Source organism: Martes martes, assembly GCF_963455335.1.
Source record: "Martes martes genome assembly, chromosome: 4".
Classification (NCBI taxonomy): Eukaryota; Metazoa; Chordata; class Mammalia; order Carnivora; family Mustelidae; genus Martes; species Martes martes.
In genome coordinates, this window is record NC_137891.1 from 111,882,343 (window position 1) to 111,905,766 (window position 23,424).

General features: G+C 41.4%; 2 protein-coding genes across 2 annotated transcripts in view; one reads left to right on the forward strand and one right to left on the reverse strand.

Annotated features, from left to right (window-relative positions):
• Positions 1-9,894, forward strand: part of CNN3 (calponin 3) — a 28,620-nt gene extending 18,726 nt beyond the window's left edge. Inside the window, exons 2-7 of the mRNA XM_080800309.1 lie at positions 3,968-4,089; positions 4,261-4,327; positions 5,081-5,218; positions 5,572-5,688; positions 7,374-7,520; positions 8,767-9,894. Coding sequence (XP_080656435.1) covers positions 3,968-4,089; positions 4,261-4,327; positions 5,081-5,218; positions 5,572-5,688; positions 7,374-7,520; positions 8,767-9,108 — 933 coding nt within the window. The 3' untranslated portion in view covers positions 9,109-9,894. The remainder of the gene's footprint in view (positions 1-3,967; positions 4,090-4,260; positions 4,328-5,080; positions 5,219-5,571; positions 5,689-7,373; positions 7,521-8,766) is intronic.
• Positions 9,895-10,334: 440 nt separating this feature from the next.
• Positions 10,335-23,424, reverse strand: part of SLC44A3 (solute carrier family 44 member 3) — a 94,250-nt gene continuing 81,160 nt past the window's right edge. The window contains exons 13-15 of the mRNA XM_080800310.1: positions 13,931-14,068; positions 11,675-11,911; positions 10,335-10,521 (exon numbers count right to left, since the gene is read on the reverse strand). Coding sequence (XP_080656436.1) covers positions 10,420-10,521; positions 11,675-11,911; positions 13,931-14,068 — 477 coding nt within the window. The 3' untranslated portion in view covers positions 10,335-10,419. The remainder of the gene's footprint in view (positions 10,522-11,674; positions 11,912-13,930; positions 14,069-23,424) is intronic.

Genomic DNA, 23,424 nt, shown 5'->3' on the forward strand with positions numbered 1-23,424 from the left:
GCGGTGGGAGCGGGACCGGCAGGAGGGCGGTCACCCAGCCCCAGTGCCCCGGAGGCCTTTTTCTATCCTTATCTTCTCCACCTCTTGACTGATGTGTTCTGGCAAGGGGGCTGTTGGTGAGCTTCAGTGAGAAGCCCACAGCGGGTGTGCCTAGTCAGGGTATGTCAGTCCCTGGGTAGTGCACCTGCCAGTGAGAAAGGGGGGGGCAGGGCTCTGGAGAACTTGTGTTCAGGGGTGTGGGGGGGGAGGCTTGGCTGTGCAAAAGGGGGCTACTGTGCACTCCAAAGGCCCCCGGCAGAAATTCTGAGAAAGTGTCTTGGGAAAATCAGAGAAAATAAATCTTGGAGAAGAGCAAAGAAAACGATATCTATATCGTTTATATATATATATAGATATAGATAGATATCTATATCTATATCTATATCCAAATAACTTGGAAGAGTGATTTTTAAACAAGTCCGTGTGAAATTTCCACAATGTATTAATGAAGTAATTTTTTAAGCTAATTTTCTTGTTTCAAGAAGAAAATGTCCACATTTTTCTGCATGATGTTCAGAAAATAAAGTTTTTTAGATGGAAATAGTGAATAACTTGTATTGACCAAAGCTTACTTGTTATTTTTAGTTGCTCTCAGTCCCTCAACTTTAAAAGTTGTGCATATCAAATAGTTAAAAAATAACCTGTGTAGTTAAAGAATATAAACACATTTGCTTGGGTTGTGTTCTGCTATACTTTTTTATAGGAAATGCTCCCAATTTCCGTGTCCTGTGGAACAGTGCTGCAGGTCAGCAGCTAAAAGACAATTTGAAATACACTTTTCCCCTAGATGATGTCACATAATTTTTTTTTCATTGTAAACTTTATTTTAAAAAACAAGTACCTACTCTTAAATTTTGAATTCTGTTTATCAGGCCTGTCTGCAGGAAGCTCACTTATTTAAAAAATATTAGCAGTATTTGGGTAGAAAAATCCTTGCTGCCCCTTCACATAAAGGAAGACTTTACGCCAGAACCAGCATTCACAAAATGTGGATGCATCCTGTCTCTCTATTTTTAGTTTGCCACTTGGGGGCTTGGGCTTTGCATGTATGTGCTTAGGAATTTTTTTCTGTGCATGTGCTACTCCATTAATGAAGGCCAGAGGCAGGGTCGGCTGGCCAGAGCCCCGTCTTGCAACTGGTCAGTGGTGGAATCAGGGTTTGAACTCCGGGTCCAGCTGATTTTAATGCTTGTTCTCTCATCATTCCCTTCTTGAGAACATTTAACAGAGAAGATGAAGTTCTCTCTGGCTCTAGGAAATTTAAAGTTAGATGTATAATCGCTCTGTGGTTTGGGGCACAACATTGAATCTGTCAGATGCATTTGAATATATAAAACAAATATGCTTTTATTTTTTTGTTGTTGTTGAATAATATGGTCTCATTTGGTCTCTTCTCCCCCAAAACACCCCAAAACCCTTCCAACATAACTCCCATTTCTACGTTTGAAAAAATAAAAGAGAACGAATTTCCTTATAATTTTTGCTGGTTGACCAAACGGTTTAGAGAACTTAGACTGGGAAGAGACCTAGTGTACTCATTCAGTTCAGCCTTCTTGTTGTGTAGACAAGAAATGGATTAGACGTTAGTTAGATGGATTAACTGTGAACTGTGGCCCTAGCAGGATGGCTGGAGCCAACTCAGCCAAGGTTGGACCCCTCCTACCCTAGCTTACCCTGTTAGTCTTGAGGTTCATTGAAATGATCTCCTGAGAGTGCTTTGCTTTTGAAAAATACTCAACTCCAGGTTGCTTTCTACAGCTAATGCTTAAGGAGTACTTGGTTTTCTTCTTTGCCTTTCCCTTTCCATCCATACTGTAACCCTTCCCCACTGCCCACATTTACAGTTTTTGTTCTAGTCACTTAGAACAAGAATCCAGTGTGAAAATATAGCCAAGTCTTTTTTTTTTTTTAAGATTTTATTTATTTATTTGACAGAGATCACAAGTAGGCAGAGAGGCAGGCAGAGAGGGAGGAGGAAGCAGGCTCCCCACTGAGCAGAGAGCCCGAAGTGGGGCTCGATCCCAGGACCCTGGGATCACGACCTGAGCCGAAAGCAGAGGCTTTAACCCACTGAGCCACCCAGGTGCCCCTAGCCAAGTCTTAAAATCTTTTCTACCAGATTATTTATTCCGTTTTCTAAAGGTGCCATTGTATAGATAGGTATGTCCCATATGTTGGGGGAGATACATTCATTATCTGAGAATGTGTTTCTGAAGTATTAGAGCAGTGATGGCTCCTTCCTGGTGCTTACCTGAAGCAAGTGTCCCTTTGGCAACACCTTCCAGCATCACTAATCTCCTTTTCTCCTGTTCCCACATCCAGATGCCAGTGTAACCCAGCCGGGCAGGGGATCAGAATAAATGTGTTTTTTAGGAGATGGAGGTCCTAGAGGGCAGGCAATGAACACACTAGCTTTACACTGTGCCTGACTTGTCTTTTATTAACTAACATCCAGGCCAGAATTTGATCCTGGATACACTGTGCAGGATTTAAATGTAAACTCATTGAATTTCCATTTCTAATTCTGGCTAAGTAAATCTACAGCATCAGTAAATTATTTGTTATTCTGCCAGAGGCATAGCGCCGTTTCTCGAACTTGGGAGGAAAATGCCCATCGAGGACTGCTGTGTCGCTAACGGACATAGTGATGAGTGGAGTTATCTGCCCTCTGCGGGGGGAGCAGAAAGCGTGCCTGCCCCTCTTGGTGGTGAGGGTGGTGAGGAGAGGGTTCCTCTGTGGCACTAGAACTTGAAGGCCCTCTCCACAACAAAAATGGCATCAGACTATTCATTTCAGTAATGAAACCTAATCACGTTTTATGGACGCAGATGTTTCTGTGTTCATTCCCATTTCCATGGATGGAAATAGTCAGTTCCAAGCGCGTCATGGTCTCCATCCCTCTGGGGGTTGTCTGCGTCTTGGTGGCCTTTTCACCTGCGTAATGAGAAGGAAAGTGACACCTAATCTCTTCTTTCCAGCTGTGGTCTTCTCCTTAATTGGCTGCCCAGCCTCTTTAATATTCCTAGGACAAGGACTAGCTTGGGAGCTTGAGTGTGTGATTTTAAACAATATTTTGGGTAAATTTTATTTTTTTTTTAATTAAGGTTTCTGGTCTGAGTGTGAAGAGATCTTTGAAAATCTCTGTGTAGGTTTTAGCATGTATGATCATGTAGCATCTGTGTTGCCAAGTTGCCTTTATCATAGAATTTCCTAAGTAAAGAGTTAAATTTTCTTTTAGTTTTATTAAATGTTTGGATTTCAGGCACAGTGCTAGGTCCTCACGGTCTAAAAGTGACTTCTGGGCAGAGTCTGTAGGCCAGTAGACACTAAGTAGAGCTCTAACGCTGTACCGGCAGGGACAGTAATTAGTGCGAGTCCGGCGTGTGTGCATGTGTGTACATGCACAGTGTGCACTTGGCTAAACGGGGCATAGAAACCCTGGAACTTAGCAGGAAGCAAAACTAAGAGACTGAAGGGTCTTGGCAGTTAAGGTACTGTATAAAAATTGTTGCACGTGTCAGAATTCTACCGCCCTCTTTTTGGGAAGTGGGGGGAATGTGGTAATTAATGACTTAATCTTGAAAATTTAATATGGCTGGTACCCTATTGTAATATGCTATTAATTCTTGTTGCTTCCTGTGTGTCTTGAGTGGAAATCTGTCTTCTCTTGATCCATCATTTCTCCTTCTCTATCCCATTTCCTCTCCATGTACTAGTCACATTTTGAATAACAACCACCTTACCCCCGAATTTATTATTAGTTACTGGAGCTGTAATAGTTGGTTAGATTTGCCAATGAACTCCAATGAGTGTAATTTACTGCATGTCACGGTTGTGGTCTTAATGGATAATAAAAGAGCAAGTTGAAGTCAGCAGTTTTTGATGCCTTAGTGAATATTCTTCCAAAGTTGCCTGGCTTATATTTCAGATCGCTTCCAAATATGACCATCAGGCAGAAGAAGATCTTCGAAACTGGATAGAAGAGGTGACAGGCATGAGCATTGGCACCAACTTTCAGCTGGGCTTAAAAGATGGCATCATCCTCTGCGAGTAAGTTGTGGCCATTTCTGTTCTTCTGGTCCTTCCCGATCCAGGGTGTCAAACCTTGACCTTTCATAAATGTTTGTAATGATTCCTTTACTGACGTGAAAGGAACCAGCTTTACCTGTCAGTCCTTGATTTTGTGTGAACAATAAATGTCACCTACACTTTGCTTTTCAGGCTCATAAACAAGCTGCAGCCAGGCTCAGTGAAGAAGGTTAATGAGTCTTCCTTAAACTGGCCACAGGTAATAACCTCCAGTTATTCTGTATGCAGCAAAGATTTGATTTGTTTAAAAATAGACATTTTAGCAGAAATTTGTAAACATGTATTTTCTTTTTACCTTGCTTTCATAATTAGTTTTGTGCCCATTAGATGCTTAGCTTACGAGTTTTCTTATATTTAGTCTGTCTGCTCTCAGGGAGGATTGAACACAGCTTCTATGGAGAAATACAACCTAGACCATAAGGACAAATGAGGGGAAAAGGCAAGGAGTTTAACATAACCGCTAATGGTTGACTGTCGAACACCATATTAAGCCGTCTTAGTTCGTGAATGTGTGTGATGAAGTAAAACTGGATATTTTGAGTATGTGTTTTGAGATAATAAGGAAAACAGCATTTAGTAACCACAGATTTAGGTTTAAATTAAAACATAAATTATGAATGTGAGTAATCATGTACTGTTTGACAGAATTTTAGCCCTGGATAGCTCTGACAGAATCACAGTATTCTTAAAAACATTGGAAGGATGACCTTGCCTTCAAAGAACTGAAAAAAAAGTGACTGCATAAAAATATTAACCCACTATGAAATACTCTTCACGCTTTCCTTTTCCAGAGAAAGCTGTGCTTAGTATGTATCTGGCCAAGAAACCTTGCCACGTAGCTTTCTGCCTGGCATCTTACAACTAACTAGTCAGGAAGACTTAGAATTCTTAGATAACGTGAATGTCCGTATTTGGCTCCCAAAGTTATATGACTCTTTATATTCCTTTATAGTTGGAGAATATTGGCAACTTTATTAAAGCTATTCAGGCTTATGGCATGAAGCCGCATGACATATTTGAAGCAAATGATCTTTTTGAGAATGGAAACATGACCCAGGTTCAGACTACGCTGGTGGCCCTGGCAGGTCTGGTACGTATATGTCTTTAATGGCTGAATTTAAAAGTCCTACCATGTTGGTGATGAACTGAGTCTTTTTTTTATCTCCCATGGGAATACAGACTCCTTCATAATGATTAGCTCTGTGGAAAGGCTGCTGACATCAGCTGCCTCATAAGAGAGCTTAATTAGATACATTTTGGAGCTACATGTATTACTGCATGGCCTTAAGTAGGTTTTTCACCGCTAGTTTGAGTATTTATTACCTAATGTAAGCCTTTATCTCTGGACGGTATCATTTCTTTCTTGTTCCTTCTATGAAAAAACCGTTGGCAGAATCTCCATTTTAGTCTTCCTTTTTAGTTAGTATGTGCATTTCTGTCTAGGCTAAAACAAAAGGATTCCATACAACCATTGACATTGGAGTCAAGTATGCTGAAAAACAAACAAGACGTTTTGATGAAGGAAAATTAAAAGCTGGCCAAAGTGTAATTGGTTTGCAGGTAAGTAATGTGTTTACTGCTTTCATCAGTCACTTCTTTAGTATCATTAATTCTTACTATGTGCAAAGGGTGTCTCTCATGAGTAAGGGATGGATAAGATACACCTTTATGTAGGTTTTGGGGATGGATATGTGGTTTATATAATTTATGTCCATTTAAAGCCCATGAGATAGTGATAATGGTTTTAGAAGAAACCTCTGGAAACCTCCGGCATGCCATCAGACTTGACAGGTGTTTCTCTAGGAAATGATTTCCCCCCCAATTATGTTGTCTTTTTTTTTTTTTTTTAAGATTTTATTTATTTGACAGAGATCACAAGTAGGCAGAGAGGCAGGAAGAGAAGCAGGCTCCCCGCTGAGCAGAGAGCCCGACGCGGGGCTTGATCCCAGGACCCTGGGATCACGACCTGAGCCGAAGGCAGAGGCTTTAACCCACTGAGCCACCCAGGCGCCCCACGTTGTCTGTATTTTTTAAGAAAATGTACTTTACAAATTCCTAAACATTACTGACCAAATGAGGCCATTTTACAAAGCCTTAATGCCCAAGGCATTTATTTGCACGATACAGTAGCCAAGTGCTATTAGAAATATTTAGTTCAGGTTTGTGTTTTTTTTTTTTTCAACCCCCCTTCTCATTGTTCCCCTGGAGAGTGTCACAAAATCACCACTGCTCAGTGTCTAATATGCTAAGGACTTTACTATGTCTGATACCTGCGCCTCTGTTGACTGAATCTATGTGAGGTGGATTTAATTTTGTACAGTACAGAATTGTATCTGGTTAAGAAACTGGAAACCTGAAATTCCAAACAGTAGTCAGTTGGTTGAATTATAACAACAAAAGAAACTCCAGAGTAAGGTAATAATGATGGACAAGAATTCCAAGATGAAGGAAAACAAATCAGGTTATAAAATACCGCGGTCCGTGGGATCACAGTTTTAAAGAGGCACATGTATATATTTGTAGGCATGCCTTTTGTATGCATGTGCATTGATACATACACACATACAGAAGATAAAAAACCTAGAAGGAGATGCACAGATGTTTACAGCTAATATCTGGGTGGTAGGATTGCAATGACTTTTTCCCCTCCCTTTTAAGGAGAAAGACCAACAGAAATGTGTCCCCAACCGGTAGAACTGGGTGTTCCAGTTGGTCTTAAAGCCATATTCTCAGTGGAGAAGAGAATTACTGTTCCTCTGAACTTTATGTTCCTTATTCCTTCTATGTGCCTCTTTTCCCACAAAGATGTTGGTGATTTTGATGAAACTTTAAAGAAGCCCTTGTTGAGCCGCCAGAGAAGACACCTGGCATTTGCTGTCAATCAACATTTTCTGTAAACATCTGGAGTAGAGAAGCATAGTGCCTAGCCCGAGAGTGCATCTGTTCCTTTATATGGCTGAAGCAGGTACCCCGACTTGCTTCTCTCTGCTGTAGACAGTAGAGAGGAGCAGAGGAAATTAATTATACATAATTGTGCCCTCTAAAAACTTGATGGAAATTTTCTTTTTAAAGTGAGCACCTTGAAATTTGTGAGAGCATAGAGATTTTGTATCTTGCTGGCCTCAGCACAAAAAGGGACCTGTCCGTCTTACCCCTCGATCTTTTTAGTAGAACAGAAAGTTTTGCTTGTCATAGATGTTGTGGACTTCGGATAATCAGTGCTTATTTAATTTTTAACTTAAAAGATGGGAACCAACAAATGTGCCAGCCAGGCGGGTATGACAGCCTATGGGACCAGGAGGCATCTTTATGATCCCAAAATGCAAACTGATAAACCCTTTGACCAGACCACAATTAGTCTGCAGATGGGCACCAACAAAGGAGCCAGCCAGGTAAGCAGTGCCTTTTCATATTTGCCACAGAGTACAGAAGGACTATTTAAATGAGCACTTACCTCATTCTTATTAACTAAGTTCAAAGGAGGGTGTTTTTGTATGGTGTATTTAGAGAGTACTTCAGGTAATGTCGGTTTTGCTGAGAAAGCAAAAGAATCAGAGGACCTTTCCTGCAGCAACACAAATATGGTGTGTGGCTCATGGCTTTTGTTGGCAGTTAGAACAGCTGGCCTTTCTACCTAACCAGAAGAAAAAAGTAAGTTTATTACGGCCAGTTTAGTTCTTGCTCTAGGTATAAGTAAGTTGCTCATTCTGATGCCTCGGACTTTTATTTTTATAGGATCCCTTAATTAACCGGGTAGGTACAATTATCTGGTGTTCTGAGAAGGATTCAGCCAGCATCTCTGTTAAATGTGTGATTGGGAGTGGGTGGAACTGTAGCCTGGGGAGGAGGCTGGTATTCTAACACCCTGTGAGATGCAAGTATGTCCTTGTTCAAAACAGAGCAGCTGCCCCTCACACAGAGGTTCCCTTAACCACTGGGGAGCAGGCAGGCCTCCTGCCCAACAGGAGTGGAGAGAAGCTGTGGAAAAGCTTCTTCCTCAGGACCTCAAGATGAGATGTGTCGTGTTCCCTTCCTGGAACACTTCCTGCTCCATGTGGCATTGTCTCTTAAAGCTGCCATTCAGGTCTGCTTTTTTACCAGTTAAGTCTGGAAGTGTCTGCTTGGCATAAATGGAGAAATGAGGTATGAGTTAACTGCACTCATGGCTGGCTCTTGGAGACTGAAGGCCTTATGGGCTGGCTGGCATCATTTCTGCGGAATGTGTGAAGAGCTTCTCAAATCGAGGGCCTACAGAGTGTATGTGGTCCTAGTAGGTACTAGGACCTGAAGCTTTCCAGGCTGTCCACACTAGGCTGTGTTTTTACATTCTTTACATCTAATCCTCTCCCACATCTGGAGTGGGTGGTATTTTCTCCATTTGTGTATGAGAAACCTAAAACTAAAAGTCAGCTAGCTTGGCGAGGATCTGAACGGAAAGGCTGGTCTAACATGAAAGCCAGTAAATACTGCTTCCTAGGAAAGACTGGGCATCAGGATTACTCCATAAGCTCGCTTTACCCCTGAGATGAAGTTATTCCATTCGTGTTCCCGTTCCGTGTGAATTTCATAATTTATAGAATATTCACAGGAACAGATTTGAGCTGCGGTTTTCACTTTTCTCCTCTGTTCTAATACCAGGCGGGGATGTTAGCACCAGGCACCAGAAGAGACATCTATGATCAGAAGCTAACATTACAACCGGTGGACAACTCGACAATTTCTCTACAGATGGGAACCAACAAAGTTGCTTCCCAGAAAGGAATGAGCGTGTATGGGCTTGGGCGGCAAGTATATGATCCCAAATACTGTGCCGCTCCCACAGAACCGGTCATTCACAACGGAAGCCAAGGAACAGGAACCAATGGGTCTGAAATTAGTGATAGTGATTATCAGGCAGAATACCCAGATGAATATCACGGAGAGTACCAAGATGACTACCCCAGAGATTACCAATACGGCGACCAAGGCATTGATTACTAGATTGATACAAGGAGCTCAGTATTTAGCCCATTGTTTTTATCCAGTGAGAACCAAGCTAGCCTTGAGTAATTTTTATCTTGTCTTCCTAAAACACTATTACGCTTATTGTACCTAAAAGAAATATTGCCTTACACACATTCCCTTTTCCTTTTTCTGCCTCTTCCCTAAATAGTTGCCTTTTAGTGCTGTAACAGTTCAATCCTACAGCAGAAGCAATAACTCGCATATGAAGTAAAAAGGAATACTGTGAAAGGGGAGTACGCTTGTACAGCCAATTCTCTTATCTGAGACCTATGCATTTTTACAATCTACTGAATAAACTGGGATTTTCAAACAATAGGAAGCTTTTTTTTTTTTTTTTTTTTTTTTACAGTTTAGTGTTTGGTTTGGTTTCTACGTGGAGGACTAAACTCATGCTTAGAGCTACATGTGGTCTTTGCCAACTAAATTTAAGACGCAGCATTTTAGAAATTTACATATCAATGTCTCTGCAGTATTGTTTGCTAATTTTTAAATAAAGTCCTGATCCGTGTGCATTTGTGATCATACGTGTACTCATTCTCTTCCCTATACTGACAAGATCTTTCCTGGGCGGTGTTTCTAAAGGAGCGCGTCCAGCATCTGCCTGCAGACGCTCAGGTCTGGGCGGTGCATCCGCTCTCCCTGTTTGTGCCAATGTATCAATGTAGAGTTGCTCTGTGCTCTTCGACTGTATTTATTGCTGCATTTCTCAGCATAAACTTATCCCATTGTATTTTTTATAAATAAATATTTTTTTTGAACATTCATACGAGCCACAGGCTGATTATTTTCTGGCCGACTTCCACGTAGGTGAAGGCAGATTTTAAAACGTCCTCTTTCCCCAGGTGCTGGTCTAAACTGCCCTGTCACTGCTCTACTGAATCCACACGATGACACACTCTGTGCCTGAGACTGAGGCTTAGCAAACGGAAGGGACCTGCCTGCCATACACGGTCAGTGACTGCCAGGGTCCAGACTCTTCTTTGACCACGATTGACCCTTGCTTATTCCATGGAGATGCACATGCCTCCAGTTCATCCTAAGTCCAGCCTGGAACAGTCTCAGCATCACGCTGAGGAACGCTGGTGGGGGCCGGGTAGGAGTATTTTATATTCCTAAGTGAATGAATTAGGAATAGGATCTACTTTTATGGTATTTTCTGGTGTTCTAATGGCTAAACAATAATGACGAAAATGAAAAAGAATAGGGTCCATCAGCCTTACCATTTATTCTGTGAATGGCTCTTAGAAGAAGGCAACTTTCCAGGGACAACTAACCAACAGGCACCTATCACACCACGGGCTGGAGTTCCACTCCCTCCTCGTTCCTCGATGCATGCTCAGCGCCCTGTGCCCTCAGTGTGTTCACTCTGTTGATCCTTTTTACAAAACTCTGAAAAACGAGAGAATGAGTGAGACCAGTGTTACGTATCTGCACGTCTGGCAAACACTTGACCATATCAGTTAGGGGAATTTCAGCCTTAAAATGTCCCCTGTTGAATTAAAATATTTTAGGGGATAGATGTCCAAGTCGATTTTTAATCAGGAAAGTACAAGTTGGAGAAAGAAACCCCAGTTAGCTTCCAGCCACCATCAGAAACCATTTCCTTAGAGTACAGACAACTAAAGTGCTATTGTATTTTTAGGTTTTATATGGAGGAGGGTGAGAATACATTTAACTTGAAAACCCGAGAAGTGCTTGTTAAACTTCAGGGCCTGGCTGACTCGAGGAGTGCTCGATGTTGCTTAAAAGCCAAAGGACTTTGGGGCACCCGGCTGGCTCAGTTGGTGGAACACGCAACTCTTGATCTTGGGGTTGTGGGTTTGAGCCCCATGCTGGGTAGAGAGATTACTTAAAATCTCAAAAAAAGCAAAAGGGCTTTAACATCTTTTATGGCACCAGAGTGGAAGAAAATGACTAAAAACATCACTTGACCCAGACAATACAGAGGCTTCATTCAGTTGTTAAAATATCCCTGTCTACACCTGATAAGACAAAAAAGCAACGACTGTGGTGGAAACAGCCGCCTGCTCTTTCCAGATAGAAGCGGTGTGGGACTTGACAGGGTGTGGCTTTTCCTGGGTGGGCCTTGGTTAACAAGGGGCCTGAGGACCACAGATCTGTGGATACTGGCACAGAGGGTGCCACGTGTGTCCCCTAAAACGCAGAGGGGTGACATGATGCTTGAGGAGGTGAGAAAGCTTTGGAGAAAGATCAACTGTTAAACCTCCAGGCCACCCAACAGGCCAGACCAAGCCTGTAGCACCAAAGGGACTTGGCCTGCTGTGTCCAGAAAGCCTGCCCAAGGCCATGTGGTCCATATTCATCAATCAGCTTCACTTCTCTCCAGGGAGAAGGATTCAGTAAGGCAAGTTGGTTCAGCCTCAGCAAACAACCCGAACTTCCGGAACTCCGGTCAGGCAACAGAGCCCTCTGGAAGAGAAAATGAGGCTAGCTAGGTATGAGCCCCCTTGATGTGCGAGTCTTCTACACTTTGGAGATTTTGAGGATTGAGATGGCAACAGCAAGTGAAATGTTTGCTTACCAGAAACTCTTGGTCCATAAAGTAGGGCTTTTCTGACGATCCATCATTTGTTTCCAGGTCAACAGCAAAACACAGAAAGAGGGCATCCAGCACAGTTTCAAACATGGATAAAAAACTCTGGGCTACAAAGTAGGCAAAAAAAGCAACGAGCAGCAGAGGGATCGCCCACACCTGGAGTGCACGGTTGTAGTTAAATGCCATCAGTCCTCCAAAAACAGTGAAACATACCACCAACACCTGTCCGAGGAACAGTTTGTGGAAAATCTTTATAAATCGGGTGGTTAGAATATGAGAGAAATGATTTTTGTCAGTTACGAGTGATAATTTCATATACATCCGTATGTATATGTTTGTGCCCTATTACAAAGAACAACTGTTAGAAAATGTGGTAACAGTGAAATTAAAAAAAGAAGAGCCATGATGATACCAAATGAAGGCCCAGTTAAAGTGGAGGAGGGGGAAGAGAATAGATGTCTTTACATTTTATCTGTGCCTAGTTGTTGTATTTATATAGATATAATGATACTTCCAAATTTTCAGTTTTTTCACTTGATACCCCCATAAGCATCTTCATTTAAAAACTTGGTAATAAGTACCATTTTAAAATAATGTTGCAACAACTCATTGAGTGGATATCCTGTTGTTTAATACGTGATTGTTTTTACCATAGGGATTAAAGTGGAATTCCAGTGCTGGTGTGGGGAGATAATAGGATTAATCCAGGCTTTGCCTTATGTAATTATTTTCCAGGATCAGACTTACAGATCCATATGTACCCGATTCTTTAACAGATAAAATGGAGTCCATCTGGAATCCCCATTGCCCTTGGATAGCCAAAAAGATGGACATGAATGTGTGAATGCTACCTCATCAAGAAATACAGGAAAGAGCATTATTGCCTAAAATAAAAGACAAGTCTTTTAGAAAGACTTATAAACACTTAAAAAGTTTTTCTGGAAGTAGTTATTAGACAACATATCACCTGCAATCTTACCAAACTAACAAACAATTTTACCCATTTAAATACAACCACATAGATTATTTAGGCTGTTTTGAAGGGCATAATCAGTTTGTGCTTCTAGAGCTACTGTTGCATGAAAAATCTCTGGGGCCCAGCTGAGCCTTACAATATATGTGCAATTAATATAAGCCTGTGAAATCCACACATGTTATAACTTGTTACTGACAGTTAACTCTGACAGTAATGCACCAGGGACCTGTACCAAAGGGCGCAGAGGCAGAAAATGCTAAATGAGCCAGGAGTCCTTACTGACTTTAGCCAGGTCACAACCAGAGATCAGGATCTTACTTGCTTTGGGGCACCACTGAAGGCCTCAGCATTCAAGTCCTTGAGGATGAATGGCTGGAAGAAGCCAGCATGTCCAGCTTGGAATAGTGATGTGGCAGGAAGGACAGGAGGTCTGTGGTCAAGAATCTGAAGGGCAGGCAATCGAGTGGACGTGGGATCAGGCAAACGGGTGTGTGGACTTAGGCCTGGTGGGTGACAGCCACATGGAAAGGGACACGCCATGTGGCACAGTGTAAAGAACCTTCAACTTGAAGCATGGTCATGAGGGCTATCATACCCCTTTCATCAAGATTTCAGTTACTCTTCCCTACAACCTAGAAAGGCCATGTGTTGTTACCTTCAGTTCAGATATAAAGACCGAGGTTGGGAGTTGCCAAAGACCCCAAGTTCAGGGCTTGTCCTTCACACCATGACATGCACTAAGATGCTCATTCACCACACTGCAAACAAGACTACACACTATCCTTGGAAAATACCATTCAGATGGCAGTGGAGATACACCACTGGCTCCACCTAGGACACTGACAACCCGTCTTTCTATTTATGGACTTAATGCCCTTAAATAATACAGACCTTTTATTAGGCTCCAATACTATTTCCTTTTATTTCATCACAACCCAGGGAATACATCCACTTTATGAGGCTAGTTGCATTTTCATTTTAGATCTGAAAAAGTGGGACTCCAAACGTTACAGAGAATTGGGTATAGCTAAGATTCAAATCCTGACTCTATGTATTGAGGGATCTCAGACAAGTTATTAAACCTTAGTTTTCTCATCTGCAAAATAAGGTGCCTCACAGGAGGAAGGATTAAATGACAATGAAGCCCAGCAGCCACCAGAAAGCAAGCACTCAAGAAACATTCGTTCTCTTTCTGAACCTTGCTGTAGGGCTTAATGTTTGGATTCCAAGTTCCTTTATTTATTATTTTAGTGAAGACATCTCACCTTTCCTAGAAAAATGACGAAGTCTCCAAAGCATTGAACAGATGTTAAATGACTTGACTTCTTGGACAAGAGTTGGAGTGCACCTTGTGCTGATGTGCAAAAATCTGTTCCATTAATGGCAGTTGTGGTGTATGCATTCTGAAACAAAAGACAAAAGATGAGGATTCCTGCATTGTTTCAGAGATAATATGACAACACAGACTTATTTGCAAAATAGAGAAAAATGGTTACTATACGCCCGCCATCTCTACCTATAACAAATAATTTCATTTGCAAAGTCCCCTTCCTGATTATATACACATACATTTCCAGCCAGTAGCAGTAAATGGAAAAAATAAACAAGTATTTCTGGTCGCTATGGTAGATGGGACATCCCAGTACAAATACAAGGAAATGATGGGTAAAGCGTGAACTTTTTTTTTTTTTTTTTAAATGCAGAGTTTGGGTGCCTGGGTGGCTCAGGGGGTTAAAGCCTCTGCTTTCTGCTCAGGTCATGATCTCAGGGTCCTGGGATTGAGCCCCGCATCCAGCTCTCTGCTGGGCAGGGAGCCTGCCTCCCCCTCTCTCTCTGCCTGCCTCTCTGCCTACTTGTGATTTCTGTCTGTCAAATAAAAAAAAATAATAATTATTAAAAAAAATAAAAATAAAATAAAAATGCAGTGTTTGAGGGCAGAGGAGGAAGTTTAGGGGCTAGAAACAAAGCAGACCCTAGCAGTTAATGAGAGCTGAATCCACAGGCTCCATGGGCAGGAAATCAGAAAAAGCCTTTAGAGGTCGGGGCTGGGGACTTAACCCCTTAGGGTAAGAAACAATATTCAGGCCCTTTGCTAGGGAACTGAACTGCCAGCATAAATTCAGACTCAACCACCCATCCTAAGAAAAGTGGTAGAGAAATACGGGATCTGCCTGGGGTCACTGAAATTACTAGAGTCTGGGCAAGAGCAAAGCAAAACCACTTCCTTGTAAGCCAGGGAGTGGTGGAGTCCCACAGACAAACACCCCTGAAGACAACGAAGTAATGCTCCTAGGAAAACTTTCCCGATGGCCCAGGGAAAAGAACATCACAACAGACAAGAGACCTGTACCCTGAGAACAATCTAAAAGTATTCTGGAAAGTACGTTTAAATGCTAGGACAAACACCAGGCTGCCTTATAGGTAGAGCATGCAACTCTTGATCTTGGGGTTGTGAGTTTCAGCCCCACGTTAGGTGTCGAGATTAAAAATCCTAAAAAACAACAACAACAACAACAACAACAAAAGGGCGCCTGGGTGGCTAAGTCGTTAAGCATCTGCCTTTGGCTCAGGTCATGATCCCAGGGTCCTGGGATCAAGCCCCGCATCAGGTTCCCTGCTCATTGGGAAGCCTGCTTGTCCCTCTCTCACTCCCCCTGCTCGTGTTCCCTCTCTCGCTGTCTCTATCAAATAAATAAGTAAAATTTTTTAAAAAATAAAAAATCTTAAAAAAATAGAAAAGATGCTAAGACAACAGAAAGAACCAAAGGAATGAACAGCTTGGTATGAAAAGAGAAGAGGCAGAGTCAAAAGCAAACCAAACAGAAAGTCTAGAAATGAAAATATATACAACTTAAGTGGCACAGTGTCATTTTAAACACCTGCTTTTTTCCTTTAAATAATAAGCATTTTCATGTTGCTCCATGGCATTTATAATTTTAATTTTTGATATGTACATATTGGGTGTGTGTGTGTAGCTAGGATATATCTAGATTTTTTCAAATATTTTGCTATTATAAAAACTATGCAGGGGTGCCTGCATTGCTCAGTTGGTTAAGCATCTGACCCTTGATTTCTGGCTCAGGACATGATCTCAGGGTTGTGGAATCCAGCCCTGTGAGGGCCTCTGCACTCAGCAGGGAGTCTGCTTGAGATTCTCTCCCTCTTCCACTATCCCTCCCCCCCACCTGGACACACTCCCTAAAAGAAATAAATCTTGAAAAAAAAACCAACAACTATGCAATAGACATCTTCAGTTCTGGTTTTTGGACAATTTCTTAAGGATAAGTTTCCAGAAATGGGATCACTAAGTCAAAAAGGACAAGTGTATGCATTTGTGTGTTTTTATGTTCATGCAAGAAGATTTCTTGGATCATTTTTTCCAAAATATCTTCTTCTTATGACTACATAATTTCAAAACCATCTATTTCTTATATTTCCCTTGAAACCTTTAAAAATGCTATTTGTACTGCAGTTTACAACACAGAATTTATAACTTCCCTGGGAAAATACACTGTAATATTACCCTCTTGGGTTTTGTCATTTCTTATGGCCTAGGAAAAGGACAAGTATTTATCTCACAATATGCAAATGAATCTTTTGCTACATCTACTCAAAAACATTGTAAGGAAACCAATTTGGAATCTATTACAATAACCCACCTCCCAGTGATGCAGGTCTTACTCAGAGTAAATGACAGAGGAGATGGAGAATAAAGGGGTAGAACTAATTTACCAAACTCCCTCTTCACCAAGGCCAACTAGAGAGCAAGGTTTGGTTCTCAAAGACAAAGGCTGGGTACCCACCTCCCCTCACATGGTACTCTGCTTGCAGATGTCAGATGAATTCCCTGCAGAAATGCCTTAATGATATTCCATAAAGAACTTCTGGTTCATGATTTAGATAGAATGCATGTGAATTTTGCTTATAAAGCCCCAAACTGGTTGTTGCAGAAAGCTGACCCCAGTGTGGGGGCTTCATTCTTGAGTAGGGATGTGAAAACTCATTTGCTCATTACTTAACCAAGCATCTTCAATCATTTAAGATTCTAAGAGCTCTGATGACCAGTTCATTATCCTGAAAATACATTTGTAGGGTGGATAGGTAAAGAACAGCGTCATCATTCTTTTATAGACTGGAAACCAGGATCAAGGGCATTCTCCAGATCCCTGGTAAATAAGACAGACCCCCCACCCCAACACACACACACACCTTTAACTTTCTGGACATTACACTATCAATTTTCATTGGGACAAAATGCTATTTAAAAGCGTGGTGGTTAAGGTAGGCTCAGGCTCTGTCACCGGATAGTCTCTGGGTTCAAATCCCAGTTCTACCACTACCTGGCTGTCAGTCTTGGGCAAATGATTTAACCTCTCTCTGACTTCAATTTCCTCATCTATAAAGTGAGTTATGACACCTACTGCAAGGGGGTGTTGGGAGGATTAAAGAACATCCTCCCTATAAAGCAGTCAGAAAAGCGCCAGGCACACAGTAAGCCTGTAGTCAAGGGGAGCTATTCTCATCCTGACATCAGCAAGGACAACCTCATTTACACCTGGGAAACACAGGCCACTCTTTCGGCACTGAGGAGGTGTGGAAAGAACCCACCGTTTCTTTATCCCTAGGCTTTGATCCCTTGCACTCTCAGCGATCCAGGAAGGGCAGGACTTGCTTCCCAGACCACATTCCAGGGCCCAGTACCAGCCTTTCTCTGCAGCCACTCAAACCATATGCAGCTCAGTGGCTTCCCCTGCATTCAGGCTCTGTCCCCAGCCCACCACCCACTCCCCACCTTTAAACTGTACTTCCCAGTCTATACTGGAGAATATAGGTTTTGCAGGGCCTTCCTTTTCCTGCCGATCACCACCTTGTGGTCAATGGAACGCTACTGTTCATGAGCAATAAAAATAGATTTTGCTTCTTGGCTAAAATGATTAAAGGTTAAAATGGTAATTTCTTGCACATGTGTTGACTCCGCAGATTTTTGGGGGCCTCTAACCATTTATCTTTTCTTTAATGTATCATGCCCACTGAAAGAGGGCATTAAAACCACTCTGACGGGGAAATTATAGATGCCTTCCTGCAGTTACTACACCACTAGTATTTTACCACAAGGTTCAACCCTGAGTGCAACAGAGAGACCTAGAATTAATGTCTGAATGAATAGCTGGAGGAGGGAAGCATCACTCAAGACACAGGATATGGATTGAGAATTTCTGCAGTTTCAGCATTAGCTAATTTATACTTATTCTCAATAGAAGCTGTTTCCTTGTCAGGCAGCTGGAAGATGGATTACCTAAATGTTCAGTGTGGTAAGTCCTTGCTTGGAGCTTTTATATTTGCCTGTGCTGACAGAACTTGGAGGTAGACATGCTAAGCTAATTTGCAGACCCTAACAATATGTGGAAAGGACCAGATATAATAAGGATTAGGTCACATGCTTTGTTGCTTGTGGAAGTTAATCAGGGGATCCTGAAGGCTAATCCTTAAGCAAGAAAAGAGATAGTAATTTCACCCTCTTAATTTATTACAAGACAACATTCAGTGCACATGTTTCTTTAGAGCACCCAAACAAGTGGGTATTTCTGTGTCTCGAAACTGAATAGAAAACAAAGATTCCCAGCTTGGTGCAGGAAGGGCAAGATGGCAGAGGGGTAGGGACCCTATTTCAACCGGTCCCCTGAATTGAGCTAGATATCTACCAGAACACTCTGAACACCCATGAAATCAGACTGAGATGTAAGATTATACACTTCGGGATCTCTACAAGGGCAGAGGATCATCAGTGGATCCACCTTGCCTGGATTATGGCTGGCTATTTTCAGCTACACATCCCCTCAAGCACCTCTCACCAGAATAACTAGGAGGAGGAACCCCAACAGAGAGAAAATTCAGACTGTGACCTCTGCCACAGAACTATTAGATATGGACATAAGCAAGATGTCAGAAATAGAATTCAGGGTACAGTTATGCAGACAATAGCTAGGTTGGAGAAAACCATTAGTGGCAACATAGAATCTCTAAGGACAGAAGTGAGAGCTGATCTGGCAGAACTTAAAAATGCTATCAATGAGATCCAATCTAATCTAAATACTCTAACAGCTAGGGTAAATGAAGGAGAAGATTGAATTAGTGATCTAGAAGACAAACTGACAGAAAAGAAGGAGCAGGAGCAGGCCTGGAACAAACAGCTTAGAAGCCATGAAAACAGAATCAGATAAATAAATGACACCATGAAACATTCCAATGTCAGAATTATTGGTATCCCTGAGGGAGAGGAGAGAGAGAGAGAGAGAGAAAGAGAGAGGACTTGAGAAAATCCTAGCTGAGAATTTCCCTAATCTGGAGACTAGAACTAGAACTAGAGGCAGGGAGGACACCCCCCAAGATCAATGAGGGTAGAGACATACCGGCATGTGACTGTGAAATTTGCAAATCATAAAATAGAGAAAATGTCTTAAGGAGGGCTAGGGGGAAGAGATTTCTTACGTACAGAGGGAGGAACATCAAAATAACATCAGGCCTGTCCACAGAAACCTGGCAAGCCAGAAAGGGCTGGCAAGACATACTCAGGCACTAAATGAGAAGAACATGCAGCCAAGAATACTTTATCTGGCAAGGCTGACATTCAGAATGGATGGTGAGATAAAGAGCTTCCAAGAATGGCAAGGTTTAAAAGAGTATGTGACCACCAAGCTGGCACTACAAGAAATATTAGGGGGGGTTCTATAAAAGAAGAAAGACCCCAAGAGTGATACGGTACAGAAATTTACAGAGACATCTATAGAAACAAGGTCCTTACAGGCAAAATGATGACAATAAAACTGTATCTTTCAATAATCACTCTCAACATGAACGGCCTAAATGCTCCCATAAAATGGCACAGGGTTGCAGACTGGATAAAAAGGACCCATCCATAAGCTGTCTACAAGTGATGCATTTTGTTTTGTTTTGTTTTTAAAGATTATTTATTTATTTGACAGACAGAGATCACAAGTAGGCAGAGAGGCAGGCAGAGAGAGAGGGAGAAGCAGGCTCCCTGCTGAGCAGAGAGCCCGACTCGGGGCTTGATTCCAGGACCCTGGGATCATGACCTGAGCTGAAGGCAAAGGCTTTAACCCACTGAGCCACCCAGGCGCCCCTCAAGTGATGCATTTTTAACCTAAAATTATATCTAGACTGAATGTGAAGGGATGGAGAACCATCTTTCATGCCAACAGGCATCAAAGGAAAGCTCGGGGCAGTGATTCTCATATCAGACCAATTAAATTTTAAGCTAAAGACTGTAGTCAGAGATACAGAAGGACACTACGTCATTCTTAAATGGCCTATCCAACAAGAAGATCTAACAATTGTAAACATCTATGCCTCCAACATGGGAGCGGCCAATTACAGAAGCCAACTGTTAATAAAGATAAAGAGACATGTTGATATGAATACGTTAATTGTAGGGGATCTTAACATGCCACTCTCAGCAACAGACAGATCATCTAAGCAGAAAATCAACAAAGAAACAAAAGCTTTGAATTACACATTGGACCTGATGGACCTCACAGATACATACAGAACATTCCACTCTAAAACAACAGAATACTCATTCTTCTCAAGCACACATGGAACTTTCTCCAGAATAGACCACATACTGGGTCACAGATCAGGTCTCAACTGATACCAAAAGACTGAGATTATTCCCTGCATATTCTCAGACCACACTGTTTTGAAACTGGAACTCAATCACAAGAAAAAGTTTGGAAGAAATTCAAACACTTGGAAGCTAAAGACCATCCTGCTCAAGAATGTTTGGATCAACCAGGAAATCAAAGAACTTAAACAATTCATGGAAACCAGTGAGAATGAAGACACATCGGTCCAAAACCTATGGGATATAGCAAAGGTGGTCCTAAAGGGGAAATACATAGCCATCCAAGTCTCACTAAAAAAAAAAAAAAGAAAAATCCTGAATACACAAACTCTCTTTACACCTTAAAGAACTGGAAAATCAACAGCAAATTAAGCCTACCCCACGCACAAGGAGGGAAATAAGATTAGAGCAGAGATCAATGAGTTAGAAACCAGAGATACAGCAGAACACATCAATGGAACTAGAAACTGGTTCTTTAAAAGAATTAATAAGATCAATAAACCATTGGAAATATTAATCCAAAATAAAAGAGAAAGGACCCAAATTAATAAAATTATGAATGAAAGGGGAGAGATCACAACTAACACCAAGGAAATAGAAACAATCACCAGAAATTATTATCAACAGTTATATGCCAATAAGTTAAGCAATGCAGAAGAAATGGATGAATTCCTGGAAACCTATAAACTTCCAAGACTGAATCAGGAAGAAATTGACAACCTGAATAGACCAATAACTAGTAATGAGATTGAAGCAGTGATCAAAAACCTCCCAAAAAACAAGAGCCCAGGACCTGATGGATTCCCTGAGGAATTCTACCAAACATTCAAAGAAATAATACCCATTCTCCTGAAGCTGTTTCAAAAAAGCAGAAACAGAAGGAAAACTTCCAGACTTTTTCTATGAAGCCATCATTACATTGATCCCCAAACCAGGCAAAAACTCCATCAAAAAGGAGAATTTCAGACCAATATCCCTGATGAATAGGGATGCCAATATTCTCAAGATCCTAGCTAACAGGATCCAACAGTACATTAAAAAGATTATCCACCATGACCAAGTGGGATTTATCCCTGCGATGAAAGGGTGGTTCAACATTTGCAAATCAATCAGTGTGATAGAACAAATCAATAAGAGAAGAGAGAAGAACCACATGGGCCTCTCGAATGATGTATAAAAAGCATTTGACAAAATACAGCATCCGTTTCCGATTAAAACTCTTCAGAGTACAAAGATAGAAAGGACGTTCCTCAACTTCATAAAATCCATCTATGAAAAACCCACAGCGAATATCATTCTCAATGGGGACAAACTGAGAGCCTTCCCATTGAGATCAGGAATATGACAAGGATGCCCACTCTTGCCAGTTGTTCAACACAGTACTGAAGTCCTAGCAGCAGCAATCAGACAACAAAAAGAAATAAAAGATACTCATACTGGCAAAGAAGTCAAACTCTCTCTTTGCAGAAGACATGATACTTTATGTGGGAAACCCAAAAGACTCCACCCCCAAATTACTAGAACTCATACAGCAATTCAGTAATGTGGCAGGATACAAAATCAATGTACAGAAATCAGTTCCTTTCTTATACACTAACAATGAAAATATAGAAAGGGAAATTAGAGAATTGAATCCATTTACTATAGCACCAAGAACCATAAGATACCTAGGAATAAGCTTATCAAAGAGGTAAAGGATCTATACTCAAGGAACTATAGAACACTCATGAAAGAAATTGAAAGAAGACACAAAAAGATAGAAAAACATTCCATGCTCATGGATCAGAAAAATAAACATTGTTAAAATGTCTATGCTGCCCCCGAGCAATCTATATTTTCAATGCCATCCTGATCAAAACACCACTGGTGTTTTTCAAATGCTGGAACAAACAATCCTAAAATTTGTATGGAACCAGAAAAGACCCTGAATTGCCAAGGAAATATTGAAAAAGATAAACGAAGCTGGAGACATCACATTACCTGATTTCCAGCTTTATTACAAAGCTGTGATCACCAAGACAGGATGGTACTGGCATAAAAACAGACCAAAGGAACAGAGTAGAGAGCCCAGATGTGGACCCTCAGCTCTTGTTCAAATAATCTTAGACAAAGCAGGAAAAAATATCCAGTGGAAAAAAGATAGTCTCTTCAATAAATGGTGCTGGGAAAATTGGACAGCTATGTACAGAAGAATGAAACTCTACCATTCTCTTACATCATACACAAAGATAAATTCAAATAGATGAAAGACCTCAATGTGAGACAGGAATCCATCAAAATCCTAGAGGAGAACATAGGCAGTAACCTCTTCGACACTGGCCATAGCAACTTCTTTCAAAGGCAAGGGAAACAAAAGTGAAAACAAACTTTTTGGAACTTCATCAAGATAAAAGGCTTTTGCACAGCAAAGGAAACAGTCAACAAAACAATGAGGCAACCCAGGGAATGGGAGAAGATATTCACAAATGACACTAGAGACAAACGGCTGATATCCAAGATCTATAAAGAACTTGTCAAAGTCAACACCCAAAAAACAGATAATCATGTCAAAAAATGGGCAGAAGGCATGAACAGACACGTCTCCAATGAAGACATACAAATGGCTAGTAGACACATGAAAAAATGTTCATCATCATTAGCCATGAGGGAGATTCAAATCAAAACCACATCGAAATACACCTTACACCAGTTAGAATGGCAAAAATTAACAAGGCAAGAAACAACAAATGTTGGAGAGGATGTGGAGAAAGGGGAGCCCTCTTACACTGTTGGTGGGAATCCAAGTTGGTGCAGCCACTTTGGAAAACAGTGTGGAGATTCCTCAAAAAATTAAAAATAGAGCTACCCTATGACCTGGTAATTGCACTACTGGGTATTTACCCCAAAGATACAGGTATAGTGAAAAGAAGGGGCATATACACTCCAATGTTCATAGCGGCAATGTTCACAATAGCCAAACTGTGGGAAGAGCCAAGATGCCCTTCAATAGGCGAATGGATAAAGAAGTGGTCCATAAATACAGTAGAATATTACTTAGCCATCAGAAAGGATGACTACCCAACTTTTGCATCGACATGGATGGGACTGGAGGAGATTATGCTGAGTGAAAGAAGTCAA